Raw genomic sequence first — 15,715 nt, 5'->3', positions numbered from 1 at the left:
AAAAGCATCCAGCACCCGCAAGCTACTGAACACATGCAAGTAAATATCGTGCCTGAAGGCGTCAAAAAAAACACCAGTATTTACAGCAAACTTTTAATAAGCTCGAAAATTCATTGGAAGCGAATTCGATAGGCGAGAGCAGTGCAAACAAGGCCTGTTTGTTGCGGAAAGTTTCCATCATCCACATGAGCCGCCCTGTTGCAATTTCTGAGGCATGGAATTTCATTTTAATTTAAAAAAAACCTTTCACGTGCGTAAATAGCTTCCAAACTCGCTAGCAAAATTACCCATTATGCTTTTACAGTAAACATACACACATACAGACATACACTTTGTATCACTCATGTCCCTGGCATAACGGTCGTTTGCTTTCACTGTGTTGTGCTTTACTTTCTGCAAACCGGCCCGATAGAAGATACACTTGTTGATGTTTGCATGCGGTCATGTAATAGCAAAGCGCCTAAAAATAATCTAATTTCCCGCTCTCTCTCTCTCTCTCTCTCTCTCTCTCTCTCTTTCTCTCTTTTATCTCTCCCGTCTTCTCCCCCCCCCCCTCACCGCCGCAAGCAGTCAGCTAGTGAAGTGCATTACGCGGAGCTGGCCCTGGCAATACCGCACGACGACACCGGCGGCAAAACGCATCTCAACAACCATCTGAATAAGCTGCCCCCGCCGCCGGCCTACAACTACTTCGACGAGCCGACAATCTACGCCCAGATCGACCACGGCGGCAGCTTCGGGAAGGGGGTGCCGCCGCCGCCACCGCCCACCCAGTCCCATCCCGGGTCCACGCTGGCCGGGGTGGGGTCGACCGGCAGCTCCTCCTTCCCGCTAATATCACCGGTGTCGCAGCAGCAGCACCACCACCACCATCACCATCCGCTCACGCTGCAGCTGCAGCAGGACGCAACGCAACCGGCGCCCCCGCACAACCAGCACCACGCGCCTCACACGCCCCACACGCCGACGACTGCCTCGCTGCTGCAGCTATCGCAGCCGCTCGGGCAGCATCCCGGTGCCGTCCTGGCGCACTCGCCACTGCAGCTGTCCCACGCGCTGCCCCAGTCACCCTCCGCCAGCCTGCCGAGCGCCAACGGTGGTGGCGGCGGCAGCAAGCAATACCTGAGGGAGATCGTCACCGTGCGGACGCCGCTCGCCTTTTCCCAGCAGGAAAGCTGCGTCTAAAGCTGCGTCACACGGGGAAAGGGGAAAAGGGGATTGGGGAATGAATGGTAATGAAGGGAGAAAGTGCGTGTGTGTGTGTGTGTGTGTGTGGTGGTGGAAACAAATGAGAAGAAAAACAAGAGTGAAGTACAGAAAAGGGAGCGAAAATGGAATGGCTCGAGAGGGCGCTACCGACGCTCAACTGCTCAAATTACACGGTAAACAAGATGTCCGATGTTGCAAACTTTTCCAATGTGTTCGTTTCTCAAATACTTATCGGTGGGTGTTGTTTCAGAAAACTCCTTCCTCCCCCCCACTGCCCAGATCGGTACGGCGCAATGAGCCTTAAAAACCCAATAATGAATTGCAACTTTGCATACCTTTAGGCGTAGTGTTACTGATGCCGAAGGAACAAGCAAACGAGTAGAGACGGTACGCAATCCGCACGACGTATGGTTGCTGCAAACAGATTTTGCCCATTGAAAACTTTGACTGCCAGACCAATTTTGTTTATGTTTCCCTGGGAGCCAAGCACTTTATGTTACACTTTAACTAATGTCTGCTGTATAATAGATGGTTTGGACTCACATTACAGCTAAAATATATGTGGCTACAGTATATTGATGGAAGGTATTGTTATTTTGCATTTATACAGTCATTTAACATATTGTTGATCTTGTTGCATAATTTCACGATAATACGCCTTACCTGTTGCAAGATATTAAGTTTTAAAGTCAGTAATCCCTGGCTAGCATTGTATTCTAACCATGGTCCCCCAGGAATTTGCCCCACGTGCACCGTCTCATAGTTAGGAGCTACCAGTCCCAACGTCCCACACAGAGTCCGCCACCATTTCCTGCACCAAAGCTCCAAAGTTGCTTTAATTTAATTAACCAATCTCCATACTACTGACCGATTGTTATCAAACCAATATCGGGGTAGAACGTCTTCCTCCCCACGAATCGCACCCCGCCCGGTCCCGGATGTGTGTGTGTGTACTCGTGCTCGATTATTTCCGGCATGGTCAGCGAGCATTCCACAGTACGGATGCGGTCGCTTCATAATTAATTGACAGCGATTCATCAAATCAAGCGCAGCGAAACCGCAAAACCAAACACTCCAATGCACCGATTGGTATTTGGTGTGCCGCCGGTGAACCACAAACGTCTTCAGTTTTTTTCTTTCGTTTAACAGGAACGGTAACCAGGCTACGGGAGAGACGATGACTTACATTCCGACACTCCCCACCTTACCTCAATTGTTGGGTCCGAGGGGATGCGCGTGGTGCGGGACGCCCTTATTTGTATTGGAAAAGCGCAATCGACATGCAATCATTTGTGCCATTTGTAGTTCGGTTTCGACCGGCGCGATAATTCCCAGCCAATAATAGTGCTGATTGTCTTGTCCCGACTGTAACCAGCCGAGGGAAAGGGGAGAGGTGCCATGGTGGTCAGACCATTTCCAGCGTTTAACTACAATGGTGTGTGTGTGTTTTCGTGCCGTGTATGGGTTCGCATGATGGCAGCAAACCTAAGATTATCATGTTTCTGCTTAATGGAAAATTTATGTAGATTTTCCCGCTAGTCGGGCGACCGGCGACACCACCTGCTCCACACGCCACGGTGCCACTGGGTACCGGTTGCAGCGAATGCGGCTTTGCCAGAATGGTGAAGTTCCCGGGCTAGATGATTCCATCGATACCGTTTTGGTGCTCGCGTGATTCTAGTTTCTGCCACCTCATGCCCTTTATCCGCTGGTTGTATTTCGGCCGATAGGGGAGAACTGAAGGTAGGTGAATGGGGAAGTTTCACTTTCTGGTTGCATGATTAACGGGTGCAGCAAGCATTTGGTTCGTCGCAATGAAAACGCTTCAGACCAATTGATTGCGGTGGCAAGTTATCGCAACGCGTAAGATTTACGTACCGGCCGTCCATTGGAGAATGTCGTTGAAAGGCTCGAGATTTTAGTTTACGAACCTACAGACATCTTTAGGATTCAGAAAGTAAGTGGAATCAATGATTGCCCAAGGCGACTAGTTTGCATCACACCTTGCTCCAGCCAACAAGTGACAGCACAACGCTCGGCAATACAGTTCTTCAGGGTTGTAGCACAAAGTGTAACATGACTTACCTGCTTCGGAAACGATTTCCCAATTGCAGATCTAGACTGGTTTGCTCACAAAACGAACCACACAACCAAATCTGCCCACTCATCAACGCCCCGTACCGCAAAGTCATCCCAGTCACTGGCAGAGCAGTCGAACTAGCTCCACGATTGCTATCGATGGTCGTGTGGTCGTAATTTATCATTTCCCTTTCTTACGCCGAGCTCAAACCACGCCCGGGAGGCCATATCAATGCCATGAGGCAAGTTTTGTATTCTGATGGCCACTGTTCTCTTTCTTTTGAATAACCGATAGAGCCCGATACAGCTTTCGTGGGCTGAAGGTTAAAGCAACACTTCACAACATGCAAAAGAAAACCGCTGAACAGTTTCTATAGCTACAGAGTCTATTCAGATTAGGCAAAGGCTTTGCCTTTTCTATGGGTGTTTTTTTTTTAATTCCCAAAAACATACGACCAATTTGCGAGCAACCGGTGAAACCGGCGAGTCCTTCAGTAACTCCGAATTAATTGAAAGCAACGCAGCAGCGCACCGAAGCTCGTACCGACACTACCACTGAGCAGCTCCTTTTTTTCGGGGCAAACTCGCATCCCGAAAAACACACAAATGCACTCTCGTTAACCGCTTTTGAGTGAGTGTGTTTTTTTGCTTTGGTTTTTGTTTTTATTTGGGTTTCAAACCCTTTTATCCCCACGCCAAACTCAACAACGCCCATAATATCATCTTCATCATCGCCTACCATCATCGCGAGTGGGCTCAATTCGCGGAATAATAAAGGCCCTTCGCTTGCTCAGCCTGTGCTATGGATACAGAGAAAAAAAACTCCCTTAATGATGCTTGAACGATGCAATAAAATGGGCAGCATAACTCGGTTACCCGGCGCACGAAAATACGGTCAGGAAATTTAAAAAAATACAGATATATATACACCCTGGTACGTCACTGCAAAGTTTCGTAAAGAGTACACTATTTGTTGCTATTTACTCGCTGCATGCAAAGGCAAAGGTTTTCGTAATCCGCTGCACTAACAGCTCGAAAAACTTCTCGCAGCATCAACCAACCATTCAGCATCGTCTAACACACACAAACGATACGCACCGAGTTCCCCCTCCGTTGGGGCACTCATATTTTGCTTCACTTTATCGACTTCCGCAGAGCTTTCGGGAGAGTATTAAAATTAATAATTAATTTAAATAGCGCGTCCGAAACCGGCACCGGCTACTGGCATCGGGACCGGCACCTCTCCGAGCATGGTGCGTTTGCGTCCACCGTTTTCCCATTGTGTCGGAAGTGCTCTCTTCATCAACCTAAAATGTTATGCTCTTTTGCTTTTAGCGAGCCCGTGCCACACGTGCCCAATATGCGTGATGTTTAATGTTGCTGTCGGTGCTGTTTTGTTTTGTTTTATGTTTTTTTTTTTTGCTTTTAATTCCCTCCCTTTTGCCGGGACTCGTTCTCTGCTTGGTGGGGCCATGTTTTTCGCCTTCTTTTTGCTGCTTCGTGACCGGAGCACCCCTTTTTTACGGAGCCATGCAATTCGTGTTTATTTATGCGACACATCGCATTATTCATTTAGTGCACACACCTTTCGTTTGTTCTTTTTTTTTGTTTTGTTTTTGGGTTTTTTGAAACTGTTTGCAAGCGAAAAACAAAGCGAGATATTTTCTTTCCTGTACTTCCAATAAAATCAAATTAAATAAACACACCCACACAAATGAAAGGATGTGCTGAACTTACCCCGGGGGTTATTTCACATTTTCTTTTTTCATTTATTACGCTGTATCGATCTGGTGGCAGAGAGCACAACGCAACATGAAATCTAAAGCTAGACAATATAGCTGAGGAAAAGCGAACTGATGCATCATACAAACAAACTAAACAAACGGGACGTGAATGAAGCAACCCCACATGGAAAGTATATCAAAATCAAACGAATTGTAATGAAAAACGAACGAACAAGTATTAGTCGAGGAGGAAATCAGCGCAAATATGGGGGGGAGGGGTGGCAGAAACGAAGCATTAGCGTAAGCGTACGTTAAGTATCACCTCGCTCCATAAACCTACTGAGTGAGCAAAGAACTGACCTTTAATTTCTTTAAATAATCTAACAAACAAACAAAAAACCACACCAACACAAAGGTTCACAAACTCTCCTCCGGGCAGTGGTTAGAAAACCGATACGATCGACAAAAGTGTGAACAGCGGAAGAAACAAAATCAATTTATGGAATAAAAAAGGGAAAACCAAAACGAGCGAAAGCAAAAACGAAACGAGATGAAAACATTTTCACACAAATCTAATACTTCAAAAAACAAAAGAGACAAAATCAACCTTCGTCACACGTTGTTAGGATTAGGGTAATTGTGTACATACGAGCAAACGTAACAATAATTATTCTTACCAGAACCGTACACTAGAAAATGGGATATGGGATTTACTTTGCTTTTCCGTTTGTTTTTTGGTTTCGTTTTTCTACGTGTAGCATAAGAGATGGGAAAAAAAAGAAACGAGGGAAATATGAATCGATCGTACACATCAATGTCATCCATTTGCTAGGCATCACTTTAAGCAAACAAACAAAAAAACAGAGCACATACACACACGAACGGATGGCAGCGCAGCTAAGACGGGCGGGCCATCTGTTTTAGGTTAACAAAACACTCCAACTCCACACTAGGGTAGCATTTAATCCAATTATCTATACTGTAAATACGGTGGCGAACGATCGAACGATCGAGTTGGCACGTTCGCACTCCTTCAGATAGGGCATGACGGTCGCTGCGGTCGGGTTCCTGGTTTGCAATCATTCTTACACCACACACTGTCCGGGCAAACGGTAGGCGTAAATGTAACACACAATCTCAACACAACACTATCTCGATCTCGAAACCTGCGCCGGCACGATACTGTACATAGTTATACATACTAGCGTGTAAGTGCAACCACTCACAAAGGAAACACTCCACAGCAAACTGTGCTAGAAAGGGAATGTAAAAGTCCTACAACGGATGAAGCTCTGCACAGCTCGGTTGCTGCAATCTCTGCCAGCCGTATTACTTGTTTTACTATTTGAAATTCTATAAAACTAACGCACCAGAACTCCAGGGATAGAGGCGCATTACCTGAGCTGTCGCCTGCTGCAGCGGACGGGTGCGCTGCATCTAGGGGAAAAACCAATCGGCGATAAAGATAAGCGGTGAAGATTCCAGTTTCTTTGAAACTTTTTAATAAGGAAGTAAAACAAAACAAAAACACAACACTAGTTTAATTTGTACAGAAGAGACGAACGGTCGGGAAGAAAGGGCGCGAAAGGAAATGGGGAATTATTATAGCAGGGTGAAGCGACGCTCACACAGCACGCAACGCCTACAGAAACGATACAGCAGATTCGTTTTTGGTTTTTGAAAAAGGGAAAGTCGTACAGCCGTACAGGTGAATTGTTGACGCTATGGATATTGAGGGAGAAGAAAACAACAGCAAAAAAAACGGTCGGTTTAAATAAAAACATTTTTTCTAAATTGTGAACCCCTTGCTTCGCTTGGATTGGTAGAATGTAATGGAATTGAAAGAAATGTGTGTTTCAGAAAAATGCAGCAAAATTACGACATTGGACTGCATATGGGACTGTACACAAAGATCTCACAGCAAGGTGTAAACATGTTCCAAAGCCGAAATCTGAGATCTGATACCGGACAGGTATAGGTTCATGAGCAATTCTAGGACAGGCATGGGTTTTAGAAACAGTACGGGTTCAATAGCAGTTCCAGGACTGCTTTATAGATTCGTGATCAGGTCTAGAGGTATGCCCCAAGAACCAGAACCGTAGGATTAATTCAGTTCACTCTACAGAACAAAAGACCTACGTTCATCTAATCAAAGTTCATCGGTTCTTTACCAATCATAATGTACAGAGTTGTTCATACAAAGAATGTCCCAACAGGAGAAATAAAAAACGTCCTAGTACGCCAGGCCATTATTCTTTTATTTGGCGTAACGTCCTACGCGGACATGCCAGCCTATACATGCTTTCGAGACCTAATTCATTATCACGTAGCCGGATAGTCAATCCTTGCAACGGGGGGACGGTCCATTCTGGGCTTGAACCCATGACGGGCATGTTATTAAGTCGTTCGAGTTGACGACTGTACCACGGGACCGCCCCAGTACGGTAGGCCATTCTTCTCGTCCAATACAAATATCAACGTGAGCCGTATGATCAGACCGTTAACAAAAAGAACGCCATTGCCGTCGACATAAAGATCGCCCCCGGTCTGCCAAATAAGGTTCAAGGGGTAATAAACCATTTGCCATTTCCCAAATTTTCACCAAAGGAAATGAACGAATGAATCGCGATTCATGTACAGTTCATCTAAATGAAAGAACTAGTATGTTCACGTTCATGAAAATGAACCGAACTGCCCAAACCTAATCAGTTCCAATGGTCGGACTTAACAACATACCCGTCATGGGATCAAGCCCCTCATGGTCCGTGCCGCCATACGTAGGACTGACTATTCTGCTATGGGTAAATCAATAAGTTACAGAAAGCCAACCCCAGGCAGGCCTTGACCGACCACGGTTGTTGTGCCATAGAAGAAGAATAAGAATAATCAGTTAAAACATCGCTAAGAGGTTAGGATTAGTTCCAGAGCCGGTATGGGTTCATGATCCGTTACAGTAATGAAGTAGGTTGTTGATTGAATCTCGGTTTGAGAACGGTTCGATGAGTGGTATGGGTTCGTAATCGGTTCTAGGAAAGGTATGAGAAGCCCTGTAACCTATCACAATTAACTAGGAGATTGATGCAAACGACAACGGTCAACTGTCGACATCAGACTCGTTGTATTGTACATCAGGGTATCCACAGTTAAATTGCTGTTTAATGTTCTGGTTTTTGTATGTACCGACACCACTTGTTTTGTAACGTCAAAAGCTTTTCAGAATTGCAGTTGCATGATGTAAAGAAGCTTTTTACAGAGCTTTCTACCACCCAACTTGCAAGCGAGCTTGCATACTAAAGCGCTATCGCTTGTACGCAGACACCGCGAATGTTACGATGACATTACATAAATTGTTGCCTACATTTTGTACAATGTTGGTTTAGTTCATTTATCAATTGACTATTGATGTACTTAATTTTATTCGCCATTCTTTTACCATCATTGAACTCACGCACGCATCCCTCTCACCCCTATGCGCAGCATTGCTATGTATCGACACCTTCATAAACTGCGCCACCAACATAACTCGACAACCCTTAAACCCACGAGTACAAACGCAAACCCCTTCCTCCCGGTTCGACCCCTGTCGTGCTCTCGTTCTGGCACGTGCGATGCTATAGGCCCGCGCACTTGCAATCACGTGAACCACCGTGGGGTGAGAGAAACGGTTGTGCCAAACCCGGGGGTTGTCATATGATCAGCGAAGAAAAAAGGCAGGCAGACCAAACCAACTTGTGACTTCGACACGGACGGAACTGCGCGCGACTCGTTTTCCCTTCAGTTCGTCGGTAGGTTTCGGTTCGCTTCGCGCTAGAGAGAAAGATCCCGAGCCCGTGGACTTTTGACGATGGCCAGCAACACCCAGGGTATCCAGCAGCTGCTGGCCGCGGAAAAGAAGGCCGCCGATAAGGTTGGCGAGGCGCGCAAACGTAAGTGTGTGGGAAACCCGGAAAGCAGGGCCTGATTTCGAGTGACATCCAACGCAAAAGCAACAACGTAACACACACCACTCCGGTCACATGACCCACCTGTTTGCGTGCCGTTGCGTTTGGTGCACCGAAAATTGGAAGAAACTAACGCACAAGTGATGGGTTTTTAACACTTGGATCGGATTTTTGTTGCTATTGGTTCTGGTTTTCAGGCAAGGCACGTCGTCTGAAGCAGGCCAAGGATGAGGCCACGGAGGAGATCGAAAAGTACCGTGCCGAGCGGGAGCGTACCTTCAAGGAATTCGAGGCCAAAGTAAGAGAAACGCGACAAAAAAAACCAGCTTCTTGAGATCGTTTGCTACAATTATCTCTCTGTTGCTTCTCTTCCTCCCAGCACGTCGGTTCCCGCGAGGGTGTTTCGAACAAGATCGACGCCGACACGCGCGTCCGCATCGACGAGATGAACCGTGCGCTGGCCACCCAAAAGGAGCCGGTCATCCAGGACGTGCTGTCGTTCGTGTACGCCATCAAGACGGAGGTGCACAAAAACCAGCGCGAATAGAGCAGCCGCCACGACTGTCATCCGCATCGCCCGCACGGTCACCATGCATGGGTTGATTTTCACACACGAACATTCCGGACGTACAAACGCAAAACGACAACCCCTTCAGGGCCGGTTCCTTCTTTCCGAGCTAATGGCCGGGGCCACGGCAACTGGCAACGCGGCATACGTTTGGCTCGCTAATTAGGAACAGTCGGCTTTGGATTTTTGGATCACCTGGTTTCCGCGCAAAACGGACGAACCATCTTTTCATACATTTTTTTTCTCTTGTGCATGTTCTCCTGGCGGATATCTATTCGCAAATTATTTTGTGTTTGGTTTTTTGTACCATTTGTCGTCAGCCTTAGAATGGCGACGGGGTGCAAGCAAAGTACTGTACTGTAATTCACTAACTGTAAGAATATGTAAAAAGGAAACGCCTTAGGTTATGCTTAAATAAAGTAAGTGTTAGGAAAACAAATGGCACCAGAGCGCTTGTTTCTCTTATCAGCCACGGTTGTTATCTTTCACCGTGGTGGCACTATCTCGCAGGTAGCGAAATGATTGCTGTATTGCAGCGAAGCGGCACTAGAGGGAGCCACCGCTAGGAATCGTCAAAGCGTTGCCATGACGACGCACGTGAGCGCACACGCTGCAGGATGGAACGGTTTAATTTTAAAATTGAAACGAATCTGCTTTGATTTCATACGATTTACAGTGTATTTACAGTGTATCGTCCTTTTACTACACACAAGCACACTCACATACACACAAGCCCTCTAGCGCCAAGTATGCGGCCCTCAAGAGCTTATAATGCGGCCCACGATGACTTTGCCAGACTTAAAATAAATAGTACGTTATGTAGACTTTTTCAAATAAAATTGTATTTTTTACTTTTCTTAGATAAAAATCAAGCTTTAGTAATACGAAGCTGTACAAGTATCGTTAGTATTTTGTTATAAAAACGAGATTCAAACGTTCTCTCATCAGTTAAAGGTAGCGTCAAATGGCCCTCAACATAGTTATTTTTGAAGCAATGCGGCCCGCGAGCTGAAAAGTTTGGAGGCCCCTGGTCTAGATGGACAGAAAAAAAACACTCGCTAAACGTAACGCAGTTCCCCCGGCCATCTGATAACTCTAATCTTTACCAATTTCTTATCGGTAATCGGTTTTTTCGTTCAGCTGGCTCCTGCATATATCTGAACCATATCATATTCGGCTTGCTTATCGGTGTCCCCGCGGTGCTGGCAAAAAAGCATCAGCAAATGCCTTATAACCCTTCGGTTTCGGCTGCTCTTACTCATCAGTTCGTTCGCCGAGCCTGGTGGAGCCAAGTCGAGTATTTGCGTTGAAACGGTGGATCCTCCGGTGCGGTAGGATATGGGCAAGGACAAGAAGAATAAGGCGTCCAAGCACATCCGGTGCGACGTCCAGTTCGACGACAATCCGCAGGGTGTGTTCCGGGCGGGCGATACCGTCAGCGGGACGGTAGAGATACAGCTGGACAAGCCCAAGAAATTTCGAGGTACATAGGCGAACTTCTAGAACGTGTGCCGGGGTGGTGGGTAAATGAAGGGCTGGATCGTGAAACATTTCAAACCGTTGTGTTGAATGAAATGTTTCGCGGAGTGTTCTTGGTTTACCGGTTGAGATTAGTTTGTAGCGGAGTTACAACAAACGGCAAGTTCCAGCACACCTTCACCGTCTGGACGTCTTATCTTGTGCATGACACATCGATATGGTGGTTATTAATACAATCAAGCGGAGCGTAATTGGCCGTATCTCGCTACATCTCCCCCCTAGATCCGAATGATTCACCTCGCTAACAACATCTTCCACCTTCCCGTTCCTCGCAGGAATCGCCCTACGCATCAACGGTTTCGCGGCCACGTCCTGGAGCGCGAAACTGACAGGAACGGATGCCAAAAATGTAACCAGCAAGAAAAAGGCACACTTCAACGGGCGGGAGGACTACTTCGGCAGCATCACGTACTTCGTCGGCTCGGACGTGGGCAACCCGCTCGAGGTGCTGGCCGGCGTGTACCGGTACCCGTTCACGTGCGAAATCCCCCCGAACGCCCCCTCGTCCAAGGAGGGCAAGTACGGCCACATCCGGTACGTCGTGAAGCTTTCGCTCGAGCGACCCTGGAAGTACGATCACGTCTTCCAGGTGCCGTTCATCGTGCAGAGCCATGCCGATCTTGCCCTCGCCCCGGACCGGATGCTACAGCCGGCCCGGGCCGAAATTGTGCAGACGTTCTACTTCGGCCTGACCGATCCGCTGATCGTGACCGCGACGACCCCGCGCACCGGCTACGCCCCCGGCGAAGTGATCGAGGTAACGGTGCACGTGAACAACCAGAGCAGCGTGGACGTGCGCAGCATCGCGGTCAAGTTCCAGCGCGTCGACACCTTCCTGAGCCAGGTGCCGGTCGTGCAGCAGCACCTAGAGCACACGGTGCTGGAGGAGCGGACGATTGGCCGGGTGGCCGGCCGGAACGATGCCGTCTTCGAGGAGAACATACTGATCGGCTCGACCGTACCGTCCGACGAGGAGCGCTGCCGGATCATCATGACCCGGTACGAGGTGGAGGTGATGATCCGCCCGGTACGGTCGCGCAAGAAGCTGCTGCTCGCGCTACCGATCGTGGTAGGCACGGTCGGGCTGCCGAAGACGCTCTACCCGATGCAGCTGCTCGAGAAGGAGCGGGAAGCGCTGGGGCTGGATCGGCCACCGCTTACGCCGCTACCGCTGGAATCACCCCCGCCCTATCCGGACGATGCGCAACCGTCCACCTCGAGGGCGTTCGCGGCGGACGGACCGACGGCACCGACCTCGACCGAGGAGCACGAGTTTGAGAAGGGTTCTGAACCGTACACGCCGCGCGATTTCGACGAGAATGACTAAACTTAAGACCGTAAGCAGCTAAGATGTGTGATATGTATAAATAAATTGTTATTTCGAAGGGAAGTGTTGGAGTGTTTTTTTTTTCTTTTCCACACGAAGCCCCGGTACTGGGAGAATGGTCTGGATAGGGAAAGAGAACAGAGAGAGAGCGAAAAGGAACGAAAAGCACTTGCCCTTGATAACTGACCTGACACAAAACCCGCCCCACGGAAGCAGCGAAGGGGAACGGCGCGAAGGGTTGCCAGGTTGCTCTCACCGCGCATAGGCACGCTCGATCGTGTACTCCGCGCCGCCACGAGAGACTGTTGCCCAATGCGCATAGTAAGCATGGCGGCACGGCCCCGCAAAGAAACGGCCAAGAAACGGTGGGAAACTGTACCGTTCGACGGCATTCGACAGCACGCAAATAAACCTGGCAGCGGCAGCGGTGTTGCTGTGTGTATGTGTGCGTAGAAGACGGACCAAAAACCTTCGCGCGAGTCCAGCTCCCTGCAGAGCGCTCAATCTCAGCGGCCCTCTCTCAGTTCGCTGCGTGGCGGTGAGTATTTTTAGTCGGGTCGGGTACCGTGCCGTGCGCTGCGTCAACTCCCACCAGCGCGAGGTTCGCTGCTTGCTCATCTGTTTGCGCGTACTGAGGGGCCATCGGGAAGAACTGGGTGTCTTTGTTTGCCTGCCCCAGGCCTTTGCTATACATTGCAATTTGTTTCATTAACTCCGTCTGACCGCAGTGTGTTTAATGATCGCGCGTGTGTGACTGATCGCAGTAGAGGACCTAAACATTCCTGAAGTCTTGTTGCTGGTGCCGCGCAGCAAACGTGCCCGCAAAGTGTCGTCATCATCGCCGCCTGTGCGATCATCTCCTGTGCCGTTCCGTCCCGATGCGTAATGTCATCCGGGGAGTTAGTTATCTGTCCGTAACCGAGTGTACTGAGCGCGAGTGAGTAATGCGTGCTGGCAATGGGTCCGTAGTTTTATCGAACCACACCGATTGATTGGTGCCCCTGTTGTGACCCCTTCCGTCTTCCGGCCGCGATTTCTCCCGTCCCCGGTCCCGTTTATCTTGAAACCGTTAAGCTAACTTTATCCCCCCCTCCCCCGGGCATAGATAAATGCCGAAAGCCCGCCGAGCTGCCACCGAAGCGTTATCACTTCACGGTATCGAGCGCAATTTTCGGCGGGCAACGGTGTAGTGCATTGGTTCCACCGTCTGGACCCACAATCACGCACCTGAACGTTTGCGGGCGAAAGTTCAAGCTAGCGGGCAGCGCCAAGGCACCAAAAATGCCCAAAGAAAAGACGTCGAAGCATGTGAAGTGCGACATACTGTTTGATGACAACTCGAGCGGCATATTTACGGCCGGCGATCGTGTCACGGGCGTGATCGAGCTGCACCTCACGAAGATCAAGAAAGTGCGAGGTTAGTGCGTAATTCGATGTGTTTTTGCGAGCTCGTGTGTGAAAATCCTTATCGTTACCCACTAATCCGACCGAATGAATCTGACCCTCCTTTCAGGTGTCTGTCTGCTTATCTCCGGCTATTCGGCCGTGCTCTGGGAGGCCAAGGTACCGGATGGGCCGAAAAACAAGAAAGTGAAGGCACAGTTTAAGGGCCGGGAGGACTTCATCAAGCAGAAGCAGTATCTGGCCGGGTCGGAGAATGGGGCCGGCATGCAGCTGCCGCCGAACCTCGTCCGGTACAAGTTCGACTTCAGCATCCCGCCCGAGGCGCCCACCTCGATGGAGGGCAAGTACGGGCACGTGCGCTATCTGCTGCAGGTGACGCTCGAGCGGCCCTGGAAGTTTGACCACAACTTCCAGCAACCGTTCACCGTCGTCTGTCGGGCGGATCTGAACCAAAGCAACGAGGTGCTGTGCATACCGACGCGGGCAGAGAACATGATGACGTTCTACTGTGGGCTGTGCCGGTCCCGGCCCCTGATGGTGTCGGCCACCACGCCCAAGTCCGGCTATGCGCCGGGCGAAACGATCGAGCTGGAGGTGTTCGTGCAGAACTCGAGCAAGGTGACGGTGAGCGTGATCGAGATCAGGTGGCAGAAGATACTGAAGTTTACGAGCCAGACGCGCGTCATCGGCCAGACGCAGATACCGAAGGAAGAGTCGAACGTCCAGTACGAGGTGCTGGAGGTGCGCAAGATACCGTCAATCGAGGGCGAGAACGATGCCCGGTTTGTGGAGTCGTTCGTCGTCGGACCCGTCCCATCGACGGAAACCACGCACAGCCGGATCGTGGCGGTAGAGTACGAGCTGGCACTGGTCGTGAAACCGCAGGCCTCTACCAAGCGCATGAAGCTGAACATCCCGATCACGATCGGGCAGATTCCGCTGGCGGGATCCGCCATGCCGTACGCGATGTCCGGCGGGCTGCAGAAGCTAAATGACACACTGAACGAGCACAGCAGTGCCCCGCCGGCATATGAAGCTTAGGGCGATGTGAGAGGACAGTTGCAGAGGGCTGGTGAAAACGTGAAAGGACATTTGCGAAGGGCCACCCCTGGCGGCAACCTTGTGATAGTGATTTAGGGAACGAAAAAAGAGCAGCAATCGAGCGGACAACATGTGACGTACTAGTGATTATATCCTACCTATTTAAGCAGCAGTGAGCATTTTATGAAAACATCTTCCATAAATACACAAAAACTGATTTTATTTACATGAAACAAGTACCAAAATAAATCGTATTGCTTTACTTTTACTTGATTCTATTGAAGCACTAGTGTTTCGTTGTGGTAATTATTATTACAGTGGAGCGCAGTTTATCCGGGTACCTTTTATCCGGTTTCCGTCTGTATAGGCCGGCATGTCCACGTAGGACGTTACGCCAAATAGAAGAAGGATATAAAATGTCATTATCAATACGTAAAATTGATAAACTGTTACATCGGTTGCATACATTTGGGCGAATAAGCACGCACATGTCGAGAACAGCGTTCGCCAAAGTACGGTTCACGAGGCACATGCGGCTCTTTGATTTTGATATGGCGGCTCTTAACTGTGCAAATACTTCATAGACATTTCACACTATTTATACTGTTGATTTATCTATTTGACTCTTCACATGGAGCTACACGAATATGTTTGTAGAAATTGAATCATTCGGTCGCAAAGTTTGTGGGCCGCTGGCCTAGAAGTATGCCATCGGCGAGTAAGATAAGAATACCGCCGGAGTTTGAGGAACAGTCAATGTTTTTTTTAGTTTGGAGTAGTTTGAGGCGTTTTGATGGTTTATGGTTGAAAGATAGCAAATTGTTAAATTTTCAAGGCCAAATTGGTTTATAGTGGACTGTCAGTTTAGTCAAATGGAAACGTG

General features: G+C 48.9%; 4 protein-coding genes across 11 annotated transcripts in view; all 4 read left to right on the top strand.

The window, feature by feature from the left end:
- LOC121587995 (hemicentin-1) overlaps positions 1 to 5,546 on the top strand; it is a 188,369-nt gene extending 182,823 nt beyond the window's left edge. For 7 of the 8 annotated variants that reach the window (XM_041905427.1, XM_041905431.1, XM_041905428.1 and 4 more), the window contains exon 17: positions 571 to 5,546. In XM_041905427.1, coding sequence (XP_041761361.1) covers positions 571 to 1,185 — 615 coding nt within the window. In that variant the 3' untranslated portion in view covers positions 1,186 to 5,546. The remainder of the gene's footprint in view (positions 1 to 570) is intronic. The other variant, XM_041905435.1, reaches the window with a different exon arrangement.
- A 3,170-nt stretch (positions 5,547 to 8,716) lies between these two features.
- Positions 8,717 to 9,960, top strand: LOC121588114 (V-type proton ATPase subunit G). The gene is made up of 3 exons (XM_041905736.1): positions 8,717 to 8,938; positions 9,151 to 9,251; positions 9,333 to 9,960. The coding sequence occupies exons 1-3, from the start codon at positions 8,857 to 8,859 to the stop codon at positions 9,498 to 9,500; spliced, it is 351 nt and encodes a 116-aa protein (XP_041761670.1). The 5' UTR covers positions 8,717 to 8,856; the 3' UTR covers positions 9,501 to 9,960.
- Positions 9,961 to 10,763: 803 nt separating this feature from the next.
- LOC121588108 (arrestin domain-containing protein 17-like) lies at positions 10,764 to 12,450 on the top strand. The gene is made up of 2 exons (XM_041905728.1): positions 10,764 to 11,004; positions 11,336 to 12,450. The coding sequence occupies exons 1-2, from the start codon at positions 10,860 to 10,862 to the stop codon at positions 12,385 to 12,387; spliced, it is 1,197 nt and encodes a 398-aa protein (XP_041761662.1). The 5' UTR covers positions 10,764 to 10,859; the 3' UTR covers positions 12,388 to 12,450.
- A 128-nt stretch (positions 12,451 to 12,578) lies between these two features.
- Positions 12,579 to 15,105, top strand: LOC121588110 (arrestin domain-containing protein 3-like). Its single transcript, XM_041905732.1, has 2 exons — positions 12,579 to 13,804; positions 13,901 to 15,105. Exons 1-2 carry the CDS (start codon positions 13,669 to 13,671, stop codon positions 14,830 to 14,832), a joined length of 1,068 nt encoding a protein of 355 aa, XP_041761666.1. The 5' UTR covers positions 12,579 to 13,668; the 3' UTR covers positions 14,833 to 15,105.
- The last annotated feature ends 610 nt before the right edge of the window (positions 15,106 to 15,715 follow it).

The sequence above is a fragment of the Anopheles merus genome, chromosome 2R (assembly GCF_017562075.2).
Source record: "Anopheles merus strain MAF chromosome 2R, AmerM5.1, whole genome shotgun sequence".
NCBI lineage: Eukaryota > Metazoa > Arthropoda > Insecta > Diptera > Culicidae > Anopheles > Anopheles merus.
This window is presented reverse-complemented; position numbering and strand designations above follow the sequence as displayed.